This window comes from Colias philodice, chromosome 7 (genome assembly GCF_061535455.1).
Source record: "Colias philodice isolate Cphi_HAF_F1 chromosome 7, ilColPhil1 Martin Lab GWU primary, whole genome shotgun sequence".
Taxonomy (NCBI): domain Eukaryota; kingdom Metazoa; phylum Arthropoda; class Insecta; order Lepidoptera; family Pieridae; genus Colias; species Colias philodice.
In genome coordinates, this window is record NC_143092.1 from 59,895 (window position 1) to 85,098 (window position 25,204).

The 25,204-nt window shown below is 36.7% G+C and overlaps 2 protein-coding genes across 2 annotated transcripts; one reads left to right on the forward strand and one right to left on the reverse strand.

Annotated features, from left to right (window-relative positions):
• Positions 1-94: 94 nt before the first annotated feature.
• On the reverse strand, positions 95-23,131 carry LOC149486860 (RAC serine/threonine-protein kinase-like). The gene is made up of 6 exons (XM_089697162.1): positions 22,545-23,131; positions 11,581-11,722; positions 10,627-10,824; positions 10,183-10,437; positions 9,625-9,728; positions 95-731 (listed from the first exon to the last, which is right to left on the reverse strand). Exons 1-6 carry the CDS (start codon positions 22,835-22,837, stop codon positions 239-241), a joined length of 1,485 nt encoding a protein of 494 aa, XP_089553288.1. The 5' UTR covers positions 22,838-23,131; the 3' UTR covers positions 95-238.
• On the forward strand, positions 13,721-14,691 carry LOC149486861 (uncharacterized). The gene has a single exon (XM_089697113.1). It carries the CDS (start codon positions 13,804-13,806, stop codon positions 14,689-14,691), a length of 888 nt encoding a protein of 295 aa, XP_089553239.1. The 5' UTR covers positions 13,721-13,803.
• Positions 23,132-25,204: the final 2,073 nt, after the last annotated feature.

Sequence of the window (25,204 nt, forward strand, 5' to 3'; positions counted from 1 at the left end):
CGTATTTCGCTAGCGCAAAAAATCGATCAACGGCACAATTCGTCGTCACAAATAATCTATCGAACGAAACGGACTCACGATCAATATTTAGAGGGACGAATCGTCGAAAAAGAAAGGGACATCGAAAACTTAAAACGTAAAGCATAAACGAAAGGGGTCCAGCGAGCGGGCGCGCGTGGCGGCGGTGGCGGGCGGTGGCCGGCAGTGGCGGGCGGTGGCCGGCAGTGGCGGGCGATGGCTAGTGGCGGCGGTCGGCCAGCGCCGAGTGGTGCGACAGGTGCGACAGCGCCGAGTGCGCGGACGAGCAGATGTCCTGGTAGGAGAACTGCGGGAACTGGTCCACCTGGCGCGCGGCCACCGCGTCGTGCTCGGGCGGCGTCAGCTCCACCGACTCGCCCGTGAACTCCGAGTCGAAGTAGCGCGTGTCCGTGTCGGACTCGACCTGCGGCTTGAAGGGCGGCGGGATCTTCTTGGCCAGCAGGTCGGCCCAGTTGATGGCGCTGAAGAAGGGGTGCGCCATGATGTCGGCGGCGTCCCGGGGCCCGGCGCCGAGCCGCCGCGCGGGCTCCTTGGTGAGCAGCGCGGCGAGCAGCGCGCGGCACGCGGCCGACACGGCGCGCGGGAACCGCACCTCCTCCTCCAGGATCAGCGCGAACAGCACGTCGTGGTCGCGGTTGTAGAACGGCAGGCGCCCGCACGCCATCTCGTACAGCACCACGCCCGTGCCCCACCTGCGGACATGCGTGTTACTGCGGCACGTGCGGCATATACAATCCTATACGCGAACGAACCGATATTCGACCTATTTCACGTGAATTCGACTTAGATTTACGAAACATTTTGGGAGGCCTGTATGTCTAGTTGTTATGAATTACTTTTTATTTCGATTTTATAGCATTAAAATGCTTTATAAATATTGGAGCTTAATAATAATTTTGATTAATTCAAATTGTACTCGAGCCACGTGTTTGAGTGGTGTCAATAATGTCAGAACTATCCTATTGCCAGTCAGTAGTTGATCCATTGAAATGTTACATTTTTTAGGCCTGACCTTGAGTTTTTTAGAGGACGCAATTTTATTTTTTTGATGTGTAGGGGGGGTCAGTGTGAAGCTAAAACCAAGTTTGTGGGGTCGCCACCCTTGTCCCATGGCCGCCATCTTGAAAATAGCGGTTGAAATGGTTTTAACGATATATCTCTTAAACTATTTATCTGATAATAAAACAATTTTAACATTATTTGTTGCAAATTAAATTCTCTACAACTTTGATTCAGTAACTTTTTGTCGTAGAACTATAAATAAAAAAGTTATAAGCGAAAATGTTCAGAAATTAGAGCTATTTATATTTTTCAATAAAACTTTTTTTTTATCATTTTACGAATAAATGATATAAGACTATTTTTGTAGATTGTTTTTCGAGGAACAACTTTTATATACAACATTTTTTCATTACGTCAATAGCTAAGGTTTTACAGCGCTCAGAAGTGAGTACTATTTTTCAGTAGTAACTATCTATACATATAATAAAATCGTAGGAAAGTCAAAACTGTACATTGAATATTTTTTTAAAAGAATACATAATCCATGATCTATAATCGATATAGAAGCCAAAAATATAGTTTTTAGAATTTTTGTCTGTTTGTCTGTATGTTTGTCCGAGCTAATCTCGAAAAGTACTGCATAGATTGACTTCAAATTTTGCATGAATATTACTAACAGGTCGTGTGAGGTTTTTTTAAACATATTATCATGCTATCACCTCCGGGGGAGGAGCTGTGAACCTTTACTTTTCTTACGTATTCCGTGTACTACGACAGCGTACAATCTAAAGACTCATGTTTAAATGTTGTTTTTGAGTAAGCCATGCTATTATCTAGCTTTACACTATAAAAACTACGTCATTTACGTAATTTGGGCAGAGAAACTGTTTAATGAATCTTAGTACTATAAAGACAAATTTGATTCAGCGCCATCTATGAGATTTCGTAAAAATCAAATCAATTTACATGTTAACACTACTGAACACAATGTTAAAAATTAATAATTTAAATATAATTATGTTATTTATTTATTTAACTCTTTAACCCATAATAAATCTTCCCTTCCCTATAAGGTGCGCTTATATAATTCGTGTGAATATACTACATTTTTAAAAGTGAGGGTAGATGTATATTATTTTAAGTCAAACTAGACACCATTACAGTTAATCTAATATTGATTGTGTTCATTGGTTACATTTTTAAAAATCTTCGTGTTTTAATAATTCGATCACGAGGCGGGACTCTAATACAAAAAGGTTAGTTCGTTGATAATTATTATTCCTTCATCATTTACATGTTGTTAGTAAAAATACACTTTGACTGTTAATACTTTTGTTCAGTATTTATCTGTATGATTATTGCTTGGTAATTAATATATTTTCATGTCGTATACCTAATTATAAACATAAGTGTGATGTGAAACTAGCTGGATTTATTTTTACACACTCACAGTCTTATATTTTGTGTTAATGTTAAAATAGTATTAATAGTTTAAATCATAATATTTTTTCAAAGTTAAAAATATTTCCTTTTTTCTGATGGTGTTGCCATCGAATTAAACCGCGCTGTCGTTTCGTTCACAAAAAGTCATGTTATTAGGACCGAATATGTAGCCGCCTCAACTTACGGAAACGAGAGTAACCTGCGTTGTCTGTTAGTTATTATATAGTCGAATTTAACGTTACATGGAAATTGGAATCTAAATATATGTATACCTACTTATATTAAATCTGTAGAGGTCAATTCTGCACATGAAATATATTTCCTAAATAACTATCACGAGGTGATTAGAGATCGACATCGACGTCAAAAATGTTTGTCCGTCTGTCTGTCTGTATAACCGTTATAGAAACAAAAACTACTCGACGGATTTAAACGAAACTTGGTACAATTATTTTTCATATTCGTGAGCAGAGCAGCAACTCCATTTTTAAGCTTTCGTCGCGTGTGCGTTCTTAATGCGTGTATCTTAATGGTTAAAGCTACACAGAAATCAAGTATGAAAGAAATGTTCTCCATATTAAATAAAAAATATCTCCCGACATCATAAATGTCTATCTTTTATGGTTGAGCTTAGGAGTTCAAAGCTTTCTGATTATATTTGTCTACTAGCTGTCCCCGCGACTTCGTTCGCGTGGAATAGTGACTATGGGACCTATGACCATGGGCTCAGGGTGGGGCAACAATAAAAAATCATTTTTATTTTCATGCTCCCACTCCCGCGCCCACTCGCACTCCCACGCCATATGCCACGTTCAGTCCCAATCCCACGCCCACGCCCACTCCCCTTCACAATTAGTACCTACCAGATCAAAGCCAGGGTAAGCGCCCCACCCAGCCCCACCGTGGCTACGCCCATGCTGAATTACTACTTAACATACAATTATTGAGTAAATACGTACAACCATACTGTACTGTTGTACTACCATAAATAATTAAAAGAATTGTTATTAAAATTTCTTACTAAACTGAGCTAAAAAACTTACGTACCAAATTATTAAAGAAAATCAAGAAATGAAATGCCTAACCTATACCAAATAGTTACTACATATTGTAATTAAAAATTATGATTAGTATATAATATCGAAAATCAAAAAAGAAATGCCTAACTAATTCTACGTAAAATTTCTTTTAAATTATGTCATATTATTTTTTAGGAACCAGGGGGGGGGAGAGGAGCAAATTCTATTTCCTTCCTTTCTTAAACGGATGTTTTTAATAATCTATGGTGTAGCCAGTAGCCACTGATCAGCTTAATCGATACTCAGTTTTTATCAAATCCAGAAACAAATCCAAATTAGATCTTTCCTGTCTCACGCACGTAACTAAAGGCTGAAGAGAGAGAGAGCACGTAACTAAACCGTTTAGACGAAGAAAAGTGTATAGAAAAAGGAATAAATAATTTCATAAACTTCCCGACGATCTTTAAAAATAAATTATAACTTTCATTTTTTTCATTCCCACTTTTACCCCTATGTAGGTATAATAAGTGGATGAACCAATTTTGATACACTTTATCTAAGAACCAGCGTCGGAAAATATTCTGCCTAACAAAAAAACCGCATCTAATTCGGTTTACCTGTTAGCCAGCTACGGTGCCATAGACAGACACACACACACACACAGAAATACATAGCGGTCAAACACATAACACCAGTCTTTTTGCGTCGGGGGTTAAAAATATAATACGACATAATTTAAAGGACATTTTATGTGGAAAATTTACCTATACACCAGGGTAGATAATTTTTGAAACAAAAAAAAATCGCAGTAGGATGAAACCCATTAGAAAAGGATATGATAAAAATGTAAGGAAAAATAAATTACGGTCAATCGGAGTTCGGGAAGTGGGAGGGGGGGAGCTTTTAAGAGAAAAAAATGGTTTCTCTCGATTTCTCGATAATAATAACACCTGCTAATTTTTTTCTACATATTTTAATTGTACAGACATCACTTTTCCACAATTTTATTATATGTATTGATGATGATGATTGAGATTATAACACTCTTAGTCCGTTTTAATTTTTATTCACCCGAATCAGTGCCACCTAAAAAATCTTTATATATCGAAATTCGAGCAAAGTTAAGAAAATGAGAAATAAGAGTTCTCAAGGATCGATAGAGATAAGAGGCTTACTATTGACCGAAAACAACATGTGTTATGCCGAACCTGAAACCGCTTCACAACGAGAATTGCGGCTCACAGCTGACCGCGAACGGCATGTACTATCCTGTGAGACCGAAACCTTCACTGAGGGTATATATAACGTCTCACAGCTGATCGCAAATGGCATATTGTACTATCCCGTGAGACCGAAACCCTCACTGAGAGGGAATTACGTCTCACAGCTGATCACGATCGTCATATTTTATCTCGAGAATTCTGAAACTTTTACTCAATATGAAGACCGTTTGACAAATAATAGGGTGCACCATAATATTATTCGATCTCTCGAAGATGAACATGAGCATAAGCAATGACTAGAGTAGGGACGCGAATATTACCATTATTTGAGACAAGAACGATTAATAAGTTTGTTTAATGAAAGATTAAGAATTGAAACTATTGATCTCTTTAAACGGACGAATAGCGAGAGGCCCGTCTTATTGCAGACAGATTTCGACATAGTCTTAATGACTTAGAGGTAAACATAGAAGATCAATCTACAAATTCGGTGGTGTGGTCCGACAAAATAATATAAAAGTGGGTTTGCTTATAACCTCACAATTGATTACAGATCATCTTCTGTATAGGCGATATTAACGTAGTATGTTCTTTTTGTAATGCTTTAAAGTGGAGTAAGGAGTCGGCTTTCGTTTGAAGATACGCCGGAACCTTTGAAATCACTACTTTTAAGTTTTAGAGGAACATGTGCAATCTAAACAGTTCTTAGACAATATTAGCTCTTATAGTATTGCGTTTTAAATGATCCTTTGGTGCTCAACAATTATCAGATGCTCCTTTCATTCTTACTTTTAAGATACAAGGTCAAGTTTATCATTTGATAGGATCCCTTTTGCCTGAAGGCCAACCTAAGTTTCTTTAAATATATTTTGTATTCGACTACGACGAAAAATCGAATACAAGAAATCAATATTTCTCGAATTTAAAACTGAACTCATTTCACAATTTTAGAACATGTTAATTCATCAGGTTAATCCGTATATATGCGTTTTAAATCGACATTAGAAGCTTTTCCTCAAGATGGTGATATTAATATAAAATTGGTATAAATGCCGATAGACGGAAGTCTATCAGCACTCAGGAATTCCCTGAGCGTGTTATAACGCCCAGGCCGCAGTATTACAATTTTTCCTACAGTAGGGCGACGAATGTATTTTCGCATAGCAACGGAGGGGAACTCGTGGGGGGTAAAGTGACGCGGGCCACGTACCACAAACATGTTTAGTTTGTGGTACCGAGCGCGAAAGAAAGTCATCGTGTTTTTAGTAAAGTTACTATGTAAACTAATGTAATTTATTACTTAGGTACATATTCTATAATGGTGCGCTCAAACTGTTAATCTACATTTAATTTAGATTATTATTTTAATTACTAAGAAATGTAGAATTTAAATCACATTCATTCATGTTTTCCTCAGATATTCGATGTCTATGATTTTCGATGATTTTAAGATTTTCTTATCAGAGTATTCAATTTTAATGTAGTTAAATTTTATTAGAGACAATTAAGAACATTCAAAAATAAAGTGTCACGTATTTTTTTTAAACGACGAATGACGAAAAACGACCGAATCGCGGACGAAGTCGCGGGCAACAGCTAGTACATAATAAATTGGCTATTGGCTCTTTTCCCAGACTCCACAACAATGGAAGCACACTGCAGAACATTTCAGCCCTGCTTTTCGACGTAAAAAAAAAACGCACTTCCAGACTCTACCTCCTGGGTTGTGGGGAACAGATTCAATAATTAATTATTAATAATATTGTAAAATTAATTATTAAAAATATTATTATAACAAAAATAAAATAATTACTGGTGACAAATTATTATTAGTACACACATAATATATCGTATTCTGTATAGTAAAGAGTACTTAAAATAGTACTCACTTCGGATGGCTGTAAAACCTTAGCTATTTACTTAATGAAAAAATGTTGTAAATAAAAGTTGTTCTACGAAAAACAATCTACAAAAATGGTCTGATATAATTTCTTCGTAAGCTTATAAAAAAAAGTTTTATTGAAAAATATAAACATCTCTAATTTCTGAACATTTTCGCTTATAACTTTTTTGTTTATAGTTCTACGACAAAAAGTTACTGAACCTAAGTTGTAGAGAATTTAATTTGCAACGAATAATGTTAACATTGTTTTATTATCAGATAAATAGTTTAAGAGATATATCGTAAAAACCATTTCAACCGCTATTTTCAAGATGGCGGCCGTGGGACAAGGGTGGCGACCCCACAAACTTGGTGATAGCTTCACACTGACCCCCCCTACACATCAAAAAAATAAAATTGCGTCCTCTAAAAAATGCGACCCCAAATGTAACTTTTCAATGGACCAAGTGTCGCGGTGGTGTTGTGTATTGTTTGAGTGGTGTCAGTTGTGCGTTTGTCGATACTCATCACAAAATAAAAGGCCTGTTATGAAAGTTCGTTCCCATGAATTTCCCTTTTTTTACCGAAATGCAAATTAAATTAAGCATGATTTTTTTATACTACCCTCAAATTATAAATACATAATTGGTTAGGGGAAATAAAACCGGCCAAGTGCGAGTCGGGCTCGCGCACAAAGGGTTCCGTAGCAGCAAATATAATAAATTACAGTTAAATCAACCTATCTCAAAAACTATAAGAGATACTTTGATCAAACCAAAAATCGTTGAAAGAGTTAATTAGCATGCATCACCTCTATTTTTTTTAGAATTTTATACCCCGTAGTTATAAAAATAGAGGGGGGGGGACATACTTTTTACGACTTTGAGAGCTGATATCTCAAAAACCGTTCACTTTAAGAAAAATGTTTTTTAGAAAACTTTATATCATTTTAAAAGACCTTTCCATTGATACCCCACACGGGTATGTACATCGAAAAAAAAAATTTCATCCCTCAGTTACATGTATGGGGGGCCCCACCCCCAATTCTTTTTTTTACTATTTAGTGTCATATTTTTGTAGCGGTTCATACAACACATATTCCCATCAAATTTCATCACTGTAGTACTTATAGTTTCCGAGTAAATCGGCTGTGACAGACGGACAGACGGACAGACGGACAGACGGACATGACGAAACTATAAGGGTTCCGTTTTTGCCATTTTGGCTACGGAACCCTAAAAAAGATCAAGATATTAAATTTTTAAAATCAACTGTCAATTTCGGCTCACGAATTGTCGATTTTATATTAAGTAGGTAAACCACCTTATTTTACCAAAAATTTAAAATAAAAGAGAATTAACCTTTGCCACATTGTATCATTTCAAAATACCGACAATGTCAAAGTTTCAATTAAATTTTCTTATCCCCAATGCACTTTACAATACACATTCGAATCGATTTATCAATATACAGCCAATATCTGTAAATACGCAGTCGCTGCAGTCAGTGGCGGTACGTTCATACAAGCTGAAAAGCCCGGCTTGCCTTAAAAATTCGCTACGAGACAAAAAGAAAAATACGAAAATTCACGTTTGAATATTCGCGCGCAATGAGCAATTCATAATTTGCTCCGAAATTCAATGAAAACTCACCTACAATATAATATAATACGCTTAAATGACGCCTAGCATAAAACAATGTCGAATTCGAGTAAACTTTTTAATTTCATCCTTCTTCCTATCGGAATAAGGTCGTACCTTTTATTTTGACATTACAATCTAAATTGGATGGATTATAAACAGTGATTATAAACGGTGTCGTTCTTGAGCGACATGTAGTTGTCTCGCTTGCACGCGTGGGCTTTTACCGGGCTTTGCGCTCATCTCTTCTAACGTATGAAAGTTCGTCGAAGTAGCTACATACCTAGCTATAGAATTCTATAGCAATTTGTATGGCGAAAAAAGCCCGGCTTTACAGTGTGAAGATAGTTACGATTGCGCGAACGAACGTCGTGAATATTATTGTTATTAGGTATAGTTTGTTTGAGCGGGTGATTATACCGGTGTAATTTAGGTTAAGTTTTTCGAATATTGTGATAAAATGAGCGTCGCGACAGCAGATTGTGTTGTAAATTGTGATGGTTTGCTTTGTGCTCAGCGGGGGAAAGGTAAAATCATTAAACTTTACTGAAAAACAACAATTAATTTCTTCATCAAAACCAACTCCCGATTTGTGCATTACCCAAACTAGTAAGTCACATAAACGAAAATTTAATTGTAATGTTTACGAATTAATCGATTTCAATTTTCGTGAATGAGAATTGCTTAGAAGAAGCCTTTCCCCAGCTGTTGAAACTTGCACATTTATTTGGTAGTTACGATTCCTGCTAGTAGGTAGTTCTTCCACGGAGCGTGCTTTCTCATCGTTAAATCGAATTCATAGGTACGTATTTAAGAAATACACAAGGCCAAGAACGCCTTTATTAATTATCAATGATTGTCATAGAAAAGGAGCTGTTATGTAATTGAATTCTAAAACTACTTTCTATTCCGATGTTATAAAATCTTTCCTTCAGAAAGATGAAAGATCGGCGTTTTGAATTAGAATATAAATGATCTGTACAATTTTTGAATTTTATTAATAATTTAAAGTAAAATGTCATACAGTTTAATATAATTTATCAATTTCAATGATAAACGTTTGACTCGACTGTTTGCGGGCGCGCGTGAAAATATAGAAGATTTGATTTGATGTTCACGTTTTTTTATAAGTTTTATAACGAACATAATTACACAGTATACCTTCCTACCTAATTCAAGAAAAGGGTACCCAACAAACACTTCGAAAAATTTGGGCTTGTCCTGTCCTTACACCCTAGGCACGCCACTGGCTACAGTGAATATCGAGTGCCGAGTCGTACGGTTTAGTTACGTCGCACAGACAAATGTCGGCCTTTTATTATGTGATAACACTGTGTGTGCGTGTATGTGTGTGTGTGCGCGTGTGTGCGGCTCACCAGTCGACGGCGGGCCCGTAGTCGGTGTCCTCCAGCACCTCGGGCGCGAGGTACTCCGGCGTGCCGCAGAACGTCTTCGTGGTGCGCCCGTACGTTATGTTCACCTGCGCACGCACATCATTACAGTTTTAACTCGTGTTTGTTTCATTTTTATATAATACGATTTGTTATGATATTAATGTCAAATAATGTACAAAATAAGTGATCACTCATATTAAGTGATAAGGCCGCCTTCTGTGCTGTTTTTCTTTAAGAATAAGTTTTGTTTGTATTTTTGTATTTTGGCAGCACAATAAAGAGTTTAAATAAATAAAATAAGCACAACAGGCATTCAATCTTTCACTTCGCAACTTTCATAACACGAAACGATTACGATTTTTATAATATGATTTTAATATCTGGATATAGTTCAGGGACTATAGAACGATACAGTAGTACATATTATAGAAACATCATCGATAAGGAAAGATCCATTACGATGCGCATTCGAACAATCGGAACGGTACAAATCCCGATAGATGGCGCTATATGTATAGGAGGGTTCGAGCGGGGCGGCACCTTGCAGAGGCCGAAGTCGGCGATCTTGATGTGGCCGTCCTTGTCGAGCAGCAGGTTCTCCAGCTTGAGGTCGCGGTAGATGATGCCCTCGGCGTGCAGGTAGCCCAGCGCCGACACGATCTCGGCGCCGTAGAAGCGCGTGCGCTCCTCGCTGAAGGAGCGCTCGTGCGACAGGTGGAAGAACAGCTCGCCGCCGTTGGCGTACTCCATCACGAAGCACACGCGGTCGGCCGTCTGGAACGAGTAGCGCAGCGCCTGCGCGCGCGAGGCGTTACGTGTGGGAAATAGAGCGATCGCACAGCACCAGTGACAACGTTTCCGTTAAATACCTCTGTTCTACGATTAGTGCAATTATGAATCAAATTCAAACGAGCCCTAATTCATGAAATAATATAAAAGTATAGTAATTAGTATTCAAAAATAAAATTGAATGTAAGCATGAACCGTGAGGAAGGGGTGCTTGGTCTTCTTGAGCACGTGGTTCTCGGTGATGGTGTTCGCCACCTCGTCCTTCTGGATGATGAGGTGCTTCTTGAGGATCTTAATGGCGTACAGTTTGCCCGTGCCCTTCTCGCGGCTCAGCACCACCTTGCCGAACGTGCCCTTGCCCAGCACCTTCACGAATTCAAACTTCTCCAGTGTCTAGAACATTCGTGTTAATATTTTAATGATAATTAATAGAAATGTTTAATTCTTCATAATTATTTATAATTAAAAAAAAATCTATTCATTGACGAGTATTACTGTAAACTTATTATTATTGCTTATTCCATAGCATCACTAATGTTGCTATAAATATCATAAGATATAAATTTAATAATATGCAAGCTGTTGAAAGACATATTGTGTTTTATTTTACTTGTGTAAGAACATAACAGTCATACATGATTTCAAATTCACTACGACCACACAACATGTTCTATTATTAAAAAAAGAAAAAAGCATATAAAAAAAACAAGCCTCGCGCAAATGAACTAACTAATCTTAATCTTAAAATAATAAATAAAACCCACATTTCATTACAGGCTTAGAAAACTAAATAATTTAAATTATACATAGGTTACACATTAGCTACATAAAATGATATTTCTTAATTGATTACTATAACTATTTCAAGAACATTGGAAAATATAGATGTCTAATAATTTATCATTATGTATAAAATTTAGCTGCTCTTTTTAAAAAGGCATTCTTGGCGTAATTTGTATTACAGGGAGTGACTTCAAATGTGTATCTGCAACGTGAGGAAATGTGTTGTTATAGTTGTGGCTTGTGGGTTAAGTTTAGATGAATTGTGCTGGTCCGTGTAAGTAGTTGGTGTCAATGGATATCAGTGTTGCAACGCGACAACGCGTAGCTTGTGGTGTAATATGGCGGGTGTGTGGTGTGTGCACTCACGATGCGGCGCGGGTCGCGGAAGCTGGTGCCGAGCTGCGCGATGTCGCGGTCGTCGCCGTCGGGCGGGCCGGCCGGGCCCGCGCCCGCGCTGCCGCCGCTCAGCTGCGACGACACGTAGCGGATCGCCGCCACCCACTCCTCGCTGCAACCACACCACGATATCACTACTATATAGCCCACGAGTTCATTCTATTTGGAAAACGAAACGTGCTAAGAACATTTTACCAGGATTGAAAACTTATTTTAAACTAGCGGTCCGGCCCGGCTTCGCACGTGGTACATATTTATGTTTTCTCTACATAAGAACCATCCTCGTACTTCAAGGAATATAATAAAAAAAAGAATTATCGAAATCGGTCCACCCGTTCACACGTGATGCCGTGACAACGCGAAACGGGTTTCATTTTTATATACATATATAGATAAGTATTCAAGTTTATGTTATTTCGTATAAAAATACGATACAACAAGAGTAATACAAGATGTATTTTAAAATGTACATATTATTAATGCAGTTAAAATATAATAAAAGAGGCATTTAAAGAAAAAAAATAGTTTATTTGTACGGAACTCGTGTCGCGTGTCTAACTACCACTTAACCGATTTTTATGTACACTTGGTTCAATTATTTAATTGTATTTATTTGTATTTTTTCTGTTTGTTTTGTGTGGTGCTGAATAAATATTCCTTTTTTCTTTATTACTTAATCAATATTCAAAATGTTATCTTTTACAAGTGATCTCACAGTTTTTACTTTTATATTGTACTTATCAAATTATCACAACAATTGATGATATTTAATGGAAATACATTCACAAAAAATTCAATATTATTCATTTAAATTACAAAACTGTCAACATCGATTGAAATATGTTTCAGAAGCTGAACACCACTATCACTAACAAATGTTTGTAATAGTATATGAATTTATTGGTTTAATTTTTTGTTATCTGTCACACAAAAGTCACTGAACAGATTTTGATGATACTTGGCAGTGATGTAGCCTTCGTACCAAAATATAGGAAGAATTTCCATCCCTCACATGTCATTTTGGCTTATATGACTTTTGCCCATTTGTTCACCATCTGCGGCTAAAACCGTGTGGCACAGCTAGTATACACTATAAAGCTACAATATTGTATATTATTATTTTATGACACAACTGAGCCCAACTCGAATAATGGCCACATCAAAACTTTTTATTATTATTTCATAAATACCTACCAATTATAATCAAGATGATTCACCATCAATGACAAAGAAATAACAAAGACTTTTAATTAAGAATGACTGAATTCACTCGTTATTGCTGTCTTATCTTGAAGTTGTAAGAACTCTCATGACACTTTTTATCTAACTTATTTCTGGAAGTAAAGGCCAAAATGCATCAAGGAATTTTTATATGAATCATATTTTTTATATTTTGTTTGCTGACTTGTTTCTTTTTATAATTATTTATAGACGCATTGGACCGAGTTAATCCATTGAAACAATTGAAAATTTGATTAATTAATGAAAATATTTAACATAACTCTCAATGTGAGCTTATGTAGACAGAAATATAAAAATGTTTCTACAAATATTATCTTCTAGCGGCCCGCTAGAATATTATCATATTGGCTTGTACTGGGCGGCGGCCCAGCTTTGCTTGTGGTACATATAGCACTCAGATCCGATGGTAAAATAATTTGTAATAAAATTGGTTCAGTAGTTAGTACCTGAGATAAGATGATTAAACAAAATTTTCAGTTTTTTTATGAAACATAATATTGACATGATTTTAAAAGAGCAACTACCAAGTTTCTTGCCTTCCGAATTAGTGGTAAATGGTAAAACTATGTTATGACAATTCAAAAGTGCTTCTAGTGCTTTTTTAAGGGGGGAATGATGTAGCGACGACAAGCCAATTTATGAGTTATCGAATTTCAAGTGTATCGCTAAGAAAGTTCACACGGTAACTCGTATATAAACAGTTCGTGCGCTATGCAGTTATGCACAGACAGTCACGGGCTTGTCGGGACGCGGGTGGGTCGCATTAGGTTGAATATTAATTACATACGGATAAATATATTATGTAGTTAACGAAATATAACCTTTGCGTAGTTATTCATCTTTTATTACACCCGCATATAACAAGCCCCTACATTGGTGACCCCCGACGAAAAGTGAACATTATTATATAGTGAATTGCATAGATATCGTTTGTTTAAAATTTAATTCAAAATGAATCCGGCAGTTCCAATTAGAGCGGACGAGAGTGAAAATGCTCTCGCGCAGATCACTGTGTCGAGTAAAATTCCAGACTTCTGGAAAGAATCACCACGACTTTGGTTCGCGCAGTTTGAAGCAGTGGTGGCGAATCAGAAGCTGGCGGACGAATCGAAATATAACCTGGTGGTAGCGAAATTAAGTCGCGAACACGATGAGCAGGTTATTGACATTGTATTGGCACCACCCGATACAAAGAAGTACGAAGCATTGAAAAACCGGTTGCTCGTAGTCTATGAAGAATCGGAAGTGCGTCAGGTCCAGAAATTATTGAAAGAACTTGAGTTGGACGAACAGAAGCCTTCTCAACTTTTACGGCGTATGCGAGATCTGGCTCGAAATAAATTCTCGGAGGAAACATTGACGATGCTGTGGATGGGACATTTACCCGCAGCCGTGCAAGCAGTCCTCACTGTTAGCGAATTAAAGGATACAGAGAAATTAGCTAACATGGCAGATAAAATTATAGAAACGACACGTTTTGCGGAGATACAGGAGGTATCGAGTGCCAGGGATAAAATATCCACAATACAACCTACGCTAGTTGAACAGATTACACAGTTAACGCAGCGGATGAACCAGCTGGAATCTGCAGGCTCGAGAGGCAGATCGTTTAGTGTTCGAAGGTATGGGAAACGCACGCATCGCTCCGCATCGCGAAGTCGCGATCGTGCAGGACGTTCAAAACAAAAAAATCCCAATTGGTTATGTTTTTTTCATTACCGATATAAGCATAACGCCAGCAAGTGCATTCAACCTTGTGCGTGTCAGAAGCAGCAGGAGAGCCAACAAAAAACTAAATACGGTGCAGACAGAGGCGGATGTCTGTTCCACCGTAAATAAACGCCTGTGTATAAGAGATAGAAAAAGTAATATTAAGTTTTTAGTGGACACCGGCGCTAATGTTTCAGCGATTCATGCATCATACTGTTTTTCAGGACCTAGACGCGGACAGTAAAGATAATATTTTTTGTTATATTGATGATGTCATAATAGCTTCATCAAATGAAAACGAACATCGTAGACATTTAGAATCATTATTTAAACAATTTAATAAGTACAATATTACAATTAATTTAGCGAAATGTACATTTGGGAAGAAGGAAATCGACTTTGTCGGTTATCATGTTACGTCAGATGGTATTCGCCCGCTTGATGATAAAGTAAAAGCTATTAATGAATTTCCTAGGCCCGAAAACATTGAACAATTACGACGATTTTTAGGTATGGTAAACTTTTATAGAGCGCATTTACCTAACGCAGTTTCATCACAATCGATTCTCAATAGTTTTATTCATGGCTCTAAAAAGAAAGACAAAACACCCATTGTGATTTGTGTGGACGTCAATCGCCGAACAAGCATTTGAACAATGTAAGTCGAGCTTGTGTAATGCGATTACGTTGTCGCACCCTATGGCCGATGCATCGCTCGCACTTATGACGGACGCATCGGATACTCATGTAGGTGCAGTTTTACAACAACGTGTAAATAATGAATGGTTGCCTTTAGGTTATTTTTCTAAGAATCTATCAAATACTGAACGCAAGTATAGTACGTACGATAGGGAGTTAATAGCAATTTACTTAGCTATTCGTCATTTTCGAAATATGGTCGAAGGACGACAGTTAACGGTGTACACGGATCACAAACCGTTAATTTATGCATTTTCTAAAGTAAATAGCGAGAAAGAGTTACCCAGACGTACACGACACTTGATATTCATTTAGTGAGTTCACAACGGATTTGAGACACGTAAGTGGGCAAGATAATGTCGTTGCGGATTCGTTATCACGAGTCGCAACAATAAGTTGTCCCACTGTAATAGATTACGCGGAACTTTCTAAAGATCAACAACAAGATTCTTATATGTTACAATTATCTAATTTGAAAGACGCTAATAATAGGTTAAAGAAAATTATGTTACCTGAAAGTGGTACATTTATTTATTGTAATAATTTAGATAATGATAAAATTAGACCCTACTTGACTGATAAATTTCGACGTATTGCTTTTGATAGTGTACATAATTAATGTCATCCCCGAATAAGGACTACACGCAAATTGATTCAAAATCGTTTTTATTGGCCAAATATGAATCGTCACGTTGGCCAAAGGGCTAAAACATGCATTGAATGTCAAAGATCGAAGGTTAATCGACATACAATGTCAGGTTTAGGATCGTTTCCGCAGTGCGATAGGTTTAAACATATTCATGTTGATTTAATTGGACCTTAACCCACTTCACCCGAAGGTTTTAGGTATTGCCTAACCATAGTTGATAGGGGGACGCGATGGCCGGAATGTTTTCCTACGAAAGATATAACTGCTGAGACGATTTCGCGTGTAATATATGAAGGATGGATCTCTCGCTTTGGTTGTCCGAAAAAGCTAACAAGCGATCAAGGACGCCAATTCGAAAGTCAATTATTTGCTACACTAATGAAGTTATTAGGTACCATTAATAAGTTGCGTACGACACCTTACCACCCACAGAGTAACGGGGCGGTAGAGCGTTGGCATAGGTCGCTTAAAGCGGCATTAACGGCTCGTTTATGCAATATATCATCATCTTGGGTTACGTGATTACCAACTGTGTTGCTAGGACTTAGAACAGCAGTAAGAAGTGATACCGGCATAAGCGCAGCAGAAATTACGTACGGAACAACTTTACGATTACCAGGTGATTATTACGATAAAAAATCGAGTTTAGAAATAGATAGCAGTCTTGAGTATGTGAGTAAATTACGAGATACTATTAGGAAATATCAGTCAGTAGCTATTAGGCAGAATGAAAGACGGAACATATTATTCACCCCGATTTAGAAAAGTGCGATTATGTTTTTGTAAGAAACGACGCAGTACGTAAGCCTTTACAACCAACATACGACGGTCCTTATCGTGTGTTGAGTCGAGAGGAAAAGATATTTTACATTCAAATGACTGGCAGGAAAGTAAGAATATCTGTAGACCGTCTAAAACCTGCATATTATTTGAATGATGATAGTGATACGACATCTGGGGCAGATACTGAGGTTCCATTACAAATTCCAAGTAGCGAATTGCCTAATACACATACCACGCGTAGTGGAAGAGCTATACGATTACCAGTACGATTTAGGTAATAGTATTGTATTTGTAATTGTTTCAACTATTTTAAATTTATTAGAATTACGATGATTATAAGTATTCATAAGACTTCATAGAAATGTATAATAAATACCTACTTAGTAATCAACACATCGTATTTAATAAATAATAGCACTTATGAAATTTGAAACGAGTTCATTATTCATTGTTTAACGTCTTAAGTATGGTATTTCATATTGCACGCCTCATAAGCGAAGCGTTGAGGTGGGTACTACTGTCACTTCGCGCAAAATATTTGATTTTTCAAACTTAATAGTTAGGGAGCCAGGTGCAAATTGGGTTCATTATTTCCTCTCAAGAGATAATTCGTCAGAAGCATCAGAGTATAGTATTATAAAGCCTCGTGAACGTCAGCTGGCGCTCGGTTGGGGGGGTGAGCGGTTGTAGCCTCCCACGCACGTAGGAAAAAAAAATACATTCATTCATTTCCTCTCAGCTAAAAATTTGTCAAATTGTAGCTAACCCAATATCTCAACGAAAAAAAATAATCAGCTGGTTACAGCATGGTGTATTATACGTCAGCTGGTGGCTCGAACATGAAAAAAAAAATATTATTTTCCGTGATTTCCTCTCAAACAAAAATTTACCTGATGATAGCTTATATGTAACTGTGGATAAATATATAAGTCAGCTGGCTGTATCTTGGTGGAAAAACCGTCAGCTGATACTTTGAAACTTATTACATAGGAGTTAGACAGAAGCATCTATTGCCAATTTATATGCATCAGCTGACTAGATTTTCCTCAACTTATTGCTAGCTGATTCTTTTATTTATCGCATCAATATATTTTTAACACTCTCACTCACAAATTTTCATCTGAGAGGAAATGACGATATCTTTAATTATTCGACATTACGCTTCAATATAAGAGTTGAGTTGAAATAAACATTCAGTATCAATATTTTTGAAACGAATAAGTATGTAATCAAATAATTTTATATATTTAAATAATTAAATAATCAATTAGCAATAAATGAACTAGTTACTCGATAAAAAAAACAATATAATAAACTCTGCTCTTTTACGCATATCCAATTGGTTCACTGCTAATAATTTATTATTAAATGCAAAAAAAAAACAAATTGTGTAGAATTTATCCTTCCAAATGTAAAAAAGGTGAAAAGGGATATTATTTTAAACGGGGAGGTATTATACCCTGTGGATTCCACTGTTTTTCTTGTGATTGGTTTGACACTAGATGAGAAGCTACAATGGGGGGCCCATGTTGCCACCACCGCTGCTAAGCTTAGTTCAGCTGCATATGCAGTTCGAAGAATAAGGCATCTCACCGATGAAGACACGGCTAGATTGGTTTATTTTAGCTACTTTCATAGCATTATGTCCTATGGAATTCTGCTATGGGGCAGGGCTGCAGATATAGAAACTATATTTATATTACAGAAAAGAGCCATACGCTCTATATATTATAATTTACGTGCTAGGGACTCACTAAGAGATCTCTTTAAGAATACTGGTATCCTCACTGTAACATCACATCCTCTCTGTAAGCCAGAGCGAAAACGAATAAATCTCATTATAATTTTTTATCAAGTTTATATAATAAATATTATTTATCGAGTAACTAGTTCATTTATTGCTAATTGATTATTTAATTATTTAAATATATAAAATTATTTGATTACATACTTATTCGTTTCAAAAATATTGATACTGAATGTTTATTTCAACTCAACTCTTATATTGAAGCGTAATGTCGAATAATTAAACTCAAACTCAAACTCAAACATTTATTTATTCAATTAGACTTCTTCCAGAAGCACTTTTGAATCGTCATTACATTCTTTAAATTTACCACCGATTCGGAAAGCAGTATCTATGGAGAAGAACCGGCAAGAAACTCCATAAAGATATCGTCATTTCCTCTCAGATGAAAATTTGTGAGTGAGAGTGTTAAAAATATATTGATGCGATAAATAAAAGAATCAGCTAGCAATAAGTTGAGGAAAATCTAGTCAGCTGATGCATATAAATTGGCAATAGATGCTTCTGTCTAACTCCTATGTAATAAGTTTCAAAGTATCAGCTGACGGTTTTTCCACCAAGATACAGCCAGCTGACTTATATATTTATCCACAGTTACATATAAGCTATCATCAGGTAAATTTTTGTTTGAGAGGAAATCACGGAAAATAATATTTTTTTTTTCATGTTCGAGCCACCAGCTGACGTATAATACACCATGCTGTAACCAGCTGATTATTTTTTTTCGTTGAGATATTGGGTTAGCTACAATTTGACAAATTTTTAGCTGAGAGGAAATGAATGAATGTATTTTTTTTTCCTACGTGCGTGGGAGGCTACAGCCGCTCATCCCCCCAACCGAGCTCCAGCTGACGTTCACGAGGCTTTATAATACTATACTTTGATGCATTTTACTAATTACCGCTTGAGAGGAACTTGGTCATAAAATCTGCTTCTGGCTCCCTAACCATAAAATGTCTTTATGTATCATACATTGCACTTGTAAGATAATACATACACACACATATTAAGAAAAAACACTATTTTTAACGTTCATGATATTTTTGATGTCATTTTTGTTATTTAAACTAGTTAAAAAACAGTTTAAAAAAGTTCTGTCTTGGACGTCCGTGTGTCTGTATGTGCGGATCCTTTTTCTTGTTAACACGATAGCGACCGAAATACTTTACTAATCGAGTCTTTTTTTTTCTCTTACGCTTGAGTATGCTCAGGAATAGAACCCTTTCATTTTTCAGGGTCTGATTCGATGTGGTTTAATTGTTATTAAATAAACAAAAATAATAATTAATAAATATTTATTAAAAAAAAATTATGAGGCGTGCACTTTTGGATTTTCCAAATTTTTATGTTTGTGTTAAGTTTTTATTGAAATGTTTACTACTTAGAAATTTAAGTACTTTTGATTTATGGCTTATGAGTGTATAGTAATAGCCTTTGTAATATTAAACGATACAAGTGTAAAGAACGTATTGAGATTTGAAATGTTGATGTTACTAAGTGTTAATTGACGTGTAACAAAATATCGCACGCCACTTAGAAGACCCAACCGAGTTTTTGTAATAACATAAATACTTTAACAAAATTAGGTGTTAACTGTTAACCACTTGTATACGATACGTATTGATTGATTTATATTGTGAAATTTTTTTATACTTTTGTAGCCTTATATAGCGACACTTTTTATATACACCCATCTGTTTATTGTTTAGTTTAATTGTAAGTTTTTTTACTTGTATACCCTTTTTATTTTTTAAGGGGGGAATGATGTAGCGACGACAAGCCAATTTATGAGTTATCGAATTTCAAGTGTAGCGCTAAGAAAGTTCACACGGTAAATCGTATAAGTATAAACAGTTCGTGCGCTATGCACAGACAGTCACGGGCTTGTCGGGACGCGGGTGGGTCGCATAGGTCGAATATTAATTACATAGGAATAAATATATGTAGTTAACGAAATACATATAACCTTTGCGTAGTTATTCATCTTTTATTACACCCGCATATAACAAGCCCCTACAAGTCTATTTGAATAAATAAATGTTTGAGTTTTAAATAAACATATAGAAGTATGGATTATTAAAATAATAATTGTTTTTTGTTTGTCTAGATCACAGACATGTATCAAGTCTAGATTGATATTTTCAACATCACTATGTTGAAAATAAAGAAAATAATAAATCACAATTTACTGATAGGATATTGATAGGACCTAGGTGTTCACTTAATATTATGTACTTTAATTATAAATTACTAATTTAATTTTACGGTAAACAGATCACGAGGAATCACATAATCATACGCTCATAAACATTCCTATAACTTCTGTTAGGTACTTAATTTTTTTGTTTAATTTCTTATTGACAAAACTGTAACAAATTTTAATTTCCTGGTTTAATGCAAATGTAATAAGAGGTGAATAATCACAGAAATTTTAATTAATCAATCCATCAGAGGCCACATCAAGGCTATACTTTACCTGTGTAGTATAGAATTATTATAATTTACAAATGTTTACATAACAGAAATAGCAAATGATTTAACCCCTTGAGCCCCAAGCAGCCCGATCGGTCCTAGACACAATAGAAATTATTGTGTCTGTGGTTCCAGGGCCTGAGTTTTTAAAAATTCCCATTATCTTCTTATATCTTCTTCTTATATATAAAAATGAATCGCAAAATGAGTTGGTAAGCGCATAACTCGAGAACGGCTGAACCGATTTCGATAATTCTTTTTTTATTATATTCCTTGAAGTACGAGGATGGTTCTTATGTAGAGAAAACGTAAACATGTACCACGGGCGAAGCCGGGGCGGACCGCTAGTAAAATATAAAATAAATATTTCTATAACTTACTCAATAAAGGTGAAAGCGGATTTGAGATAATGAACTCATTACAGAACAATCATATCTTTAAAAAGATTCTGTATGTATCACTACATAGTATAAAACAAAGTCGCATTCTCTGTCCCTATTTCCCTATGTCCCTATGTCCCTTTGTACGCTTAAATCTTTGAAACTACACAACGGATTTTGATGCGGTTTTTTTTAATAGATAGAGTGATTCAAGAGGAAGGTTTATATGTATAATAAAATCCATTAAATAGTGGAGAAGTACTGTTATTTTTGAGGTTTCTAATGTGATGTCGTAAATAATTACATTTTTTCCGCTTACATTGCAAACGCAGGCTGAACCCTACGAGTTTTATCAAAATAATGTACTGAGTATTGTACACATTGAAAAGGTCTACAGAAAAGTCCGCGATGGCATATGTCTATCTCTTATGGATTACCCACAATAACTTTTTTTTGTCATTTACTTTTTACGTCAAATAATGACTAATTTTCGAAGCGATTTAAACCAATACAGCATTAATCCATAACCAATTAAATACCTTGAATACATTGTTCATTTAATATAGATCTATATGGCCCTTTACACCGTATGATTTAAGTGAATATTTTCGAAGATATTACAGATTTAAAAATTGCGGGACGTACCGTTTGCAGCGGTCCCGGCCGGCCGGGCCGCTATGTTTTTATATACAACGTTAAAAGTTTTTCTGTAGTGTATTTAGTATCAGCATTGCACCCATGCGAAGCCGGGGCGGGTCGCTAGTATGTAAATATTTACCCTTGTTATGATGAAATAATAGCAAAGTAAAATTATGAAATCCTTCGTAGAATGCCATAATAGAGTAAACAATACATACAAGTGTGCATAAAAAGTGTTCAGCTGAATCAGCCACATGAGTGTGCAGGCTCACTGTAAACAAACAAACTGTGGACTTTGGACTCTACACTGTTTTTACTGCTTTTCCACTTACTATTGTGACATACAACATTATTATGGCATGAAATACATTAAAACAAATGTTTATAATTAATTACCTGCAACATTAATTTAATTCACAGATATTATATTGAAAGTTAAATTTATAATTTGTTTTGATGCAATTAAATGAACAGCCTATTTGCAACAAAATAACTAAACGATAGAAACAATAAATCTAACTGGGGGTTTATCAGCATGGTGAAGTGTACGTACCGTTCCTGCTCGGAGTCGACGGCGAAGTTCCGTTCGATGTCCGTGGTCCACTGCAGACCGCGGATGGTGAACACGTTGGGGCGAGGTTTGTCCACGGCCATGATCTGGCAGTCGCGGACGGTAAACTTGTTGAGGGGGTCACGGTAGTTGTTTCGTTCGGGCTGCGACTTGAAGCCCACCAGGTCGCCATTGTCGAAAAGGATGAAGTAACGATCGCGCCAGTTCCGTATGTGCTCGCCGCGTTTGAGCAGCCAGCCCTCCTTGACAATATTGCCGGGCGCCGCCTCCGCCATAGCCAGCTGCCTCGAGGCCTACCCGTGCTCTTGCGAGCTGTTTGATAACAAATTTCCACTCGTCGACGTACCACCACGTTTATGTTTTTACACTTCCCACGTGCGTTTCACCTATGCTGAATCACACCATCGATGTTAATACTGAGCATTTTTAAAGATAAAAGTGCAAAATAACACTGATAAATAATATTTAATATTTTTTCCGCCTAGAAAACGACACGATTTAGCGACGTAGCCTCGCGGTATCGGTAATAAACTGTAAACAAATAATAATACGATTAAAAACACAGATAACTAATAACTATATATAATGGCTGGTTCACACTTTGATTAGTGTGAGTGCAGGTGTGTAGTGCGAGTGCAGGTGTGTAGTGCGAGTAGTGTCCAATTCAACTGCGAGTGCAGGTGATTAGTGCGAGTGCAGGACAATGGTGAAATTCGCGACGCTACACACTACGCTAAACACTAAACACTAAACACTCCTGTCCAGACGTGTTTAGGCAGGCACACTGCGAGTGAGGGGGAAGGGAGGGCGCGCGGGACGTGGCTACTCGCAGTCCACTCGCAAAAAAATAGAACACGCTTCTATTCACTTTACTACACAGCCTACTAAACACTCGCACTAAACAGTCGCTGTCCACACGTAGTACTACTCATCACCTGCACTCGCACTAATCAAAGTGTGAACCAGCCATTAAGGCTGGTTCACACTTTGATTAGTGCGAGTGCAGGTGATTAGTGCGAGTGCAGGTGTGTAGTGCGAGTAGTGTCCAATTCAACTGCGAGTGCAGGTGATTAGTGCGAGTGCAGGACAATGGTGAAATTCGCGACGCTACACACCACGCTAAACACTAAACACTAAACACTCCTGTCCAGACGTGTTTAGGCAGGCACACTGCGAGTGAGGGGGAAGGGAGGGCGCGCGGGACGTGGCTACTCGCAGTCCACTCGCAAAAAAATAGAACACGCTTCTATTCACTTTACTACACAGCCTACTAAACACTCGCACTAAACAGTCGCTGTCCACACGTAGTCCTACTCATCACCTGCACTCGCACTAATCAAAGTGTGAACCAGCCATGAGTCAGAGATTGCTGTGCATACCTACATAAAGAATTAATGTTAGGCCTATAATTAAAGTTTCACAAAGGGGCGCTCTACCACTGATGCTGGAATAGCTCTTTTGTCACATATTTAAAAAGCATGGGAAAATTCAAAGAATGTTTTGGGGATATTCTGCGACCTTTCTAAGGCTTTTGACTGTGTAGAACATACCACTCTATTACGGAAACTAAATTTTTATGGTATTAAAGGTTTATCTCAGGACCTCATAGCTTCATATCTTCAGAACAGGGTACAAACCGTTGTTGTTAATGGAGAGAAATCTCGCGGTGCGCCGATTAACATAGGTGTTCCGCAGGGATCTATCTTAGGACCGTTTTTGTTCTTAGTATATATTAATGACCTAGCTTATTTGCAGGATATGTGTGAAATAGTACTGTTTGCAGATGATACCTCATTAATATTTAATGTGGATAGACATGACACAAATATTGACGAAGTAAACTCTGCTCTTTTACGCATATATCCAATTGGTTCACTGCTAATAATTTATTATTAAATGCAAAAAAAAACAAATTGTGTAGAATTTATCCTTCCAAAATATGTAAAAAAAGTGAAAAGGGATATTATTTTAAACGGGGAGGTATTATACCCTGTGGATTCTACTGTTTTTCTTGGTTTGACACTAGATGAGAAGCTACAATCGGGGGCCCATGTTGCCACCACCGCTGCTAAGCTTAGTTCAGCTGCATATGCAGTTCGAAGAATAAGGCATCTCACCGATGAAGACACGGCTAGATTGGTTTATTTTAGCTACTTTGATAGCATTATGTCCTATGGAATTCTGCTATGGGGCAGGGCTGCCGATATAGAAACTATATTTATATTACAGAAAAGAGCCATACGCTCTATATATAATTTACGTGCTGTGGACTCACTAAGAGATCTCTTTAAGAATACTGGTATCCTCACTGTACCATCAAAGTATATACATATATTTAATAATATTTTATATGTACACAAAAACGCAGACTTACACACAAGAGTAGGAGATAGACCGGTGTAATAATACCTTACAAATTAAAAAACTGGCAGCAAATGGATATATTATATGCCAAAGAATCCAAAAAAAGCGATTTAAATTTCCTGTTTGTTTTGGTTCTTCAGGCATGGTATACGACTTCTTTGCATACGATGAAGCAAACACATTACAATCTGTACAATTTAGTGAATTTCTTTAAATGCCTCTTTTATTATAGGTATTTTAATAACTGCATTAATAATATGTACATTTTAAAATACATC

What these genes read in the sequence shown, in the direction of transcription:
- LOC149486861 (XM_089697113.1), top strand. Translation starts at nt 13,804, where the DNA reads ATGAATCCGGCAGTTCCAATTAGAGCGGACGAGAGTGAAAATGCTCTC.
- LOC149486860 (XM_089697162.1), bottom strand. Translation starts at nt 22,837, where the DNA reads ATGGCGGAGGCGGCGCCCGGCAATATTGTCAAGGAGGGCTGGCTGCTC. An exon ending in GTCGACTCCGAGCAGGAACG is followed by an intron (nt 11,723 to 22,544) that starts GTACGTACACTT and finishes GTGTGGTTGCAG; the next exon opens with CGAGGAGTGGGTGGCGGCGA. An exon ending in CCGACTTCGGCCTCTGCAAG is followed by an intron (nt 9,729 to 10,182) that starts GTGCCGCCCCGC and finishes GTGCGTGCGCAG; the next exon opens with GTGAACATAACGTACGGGCG.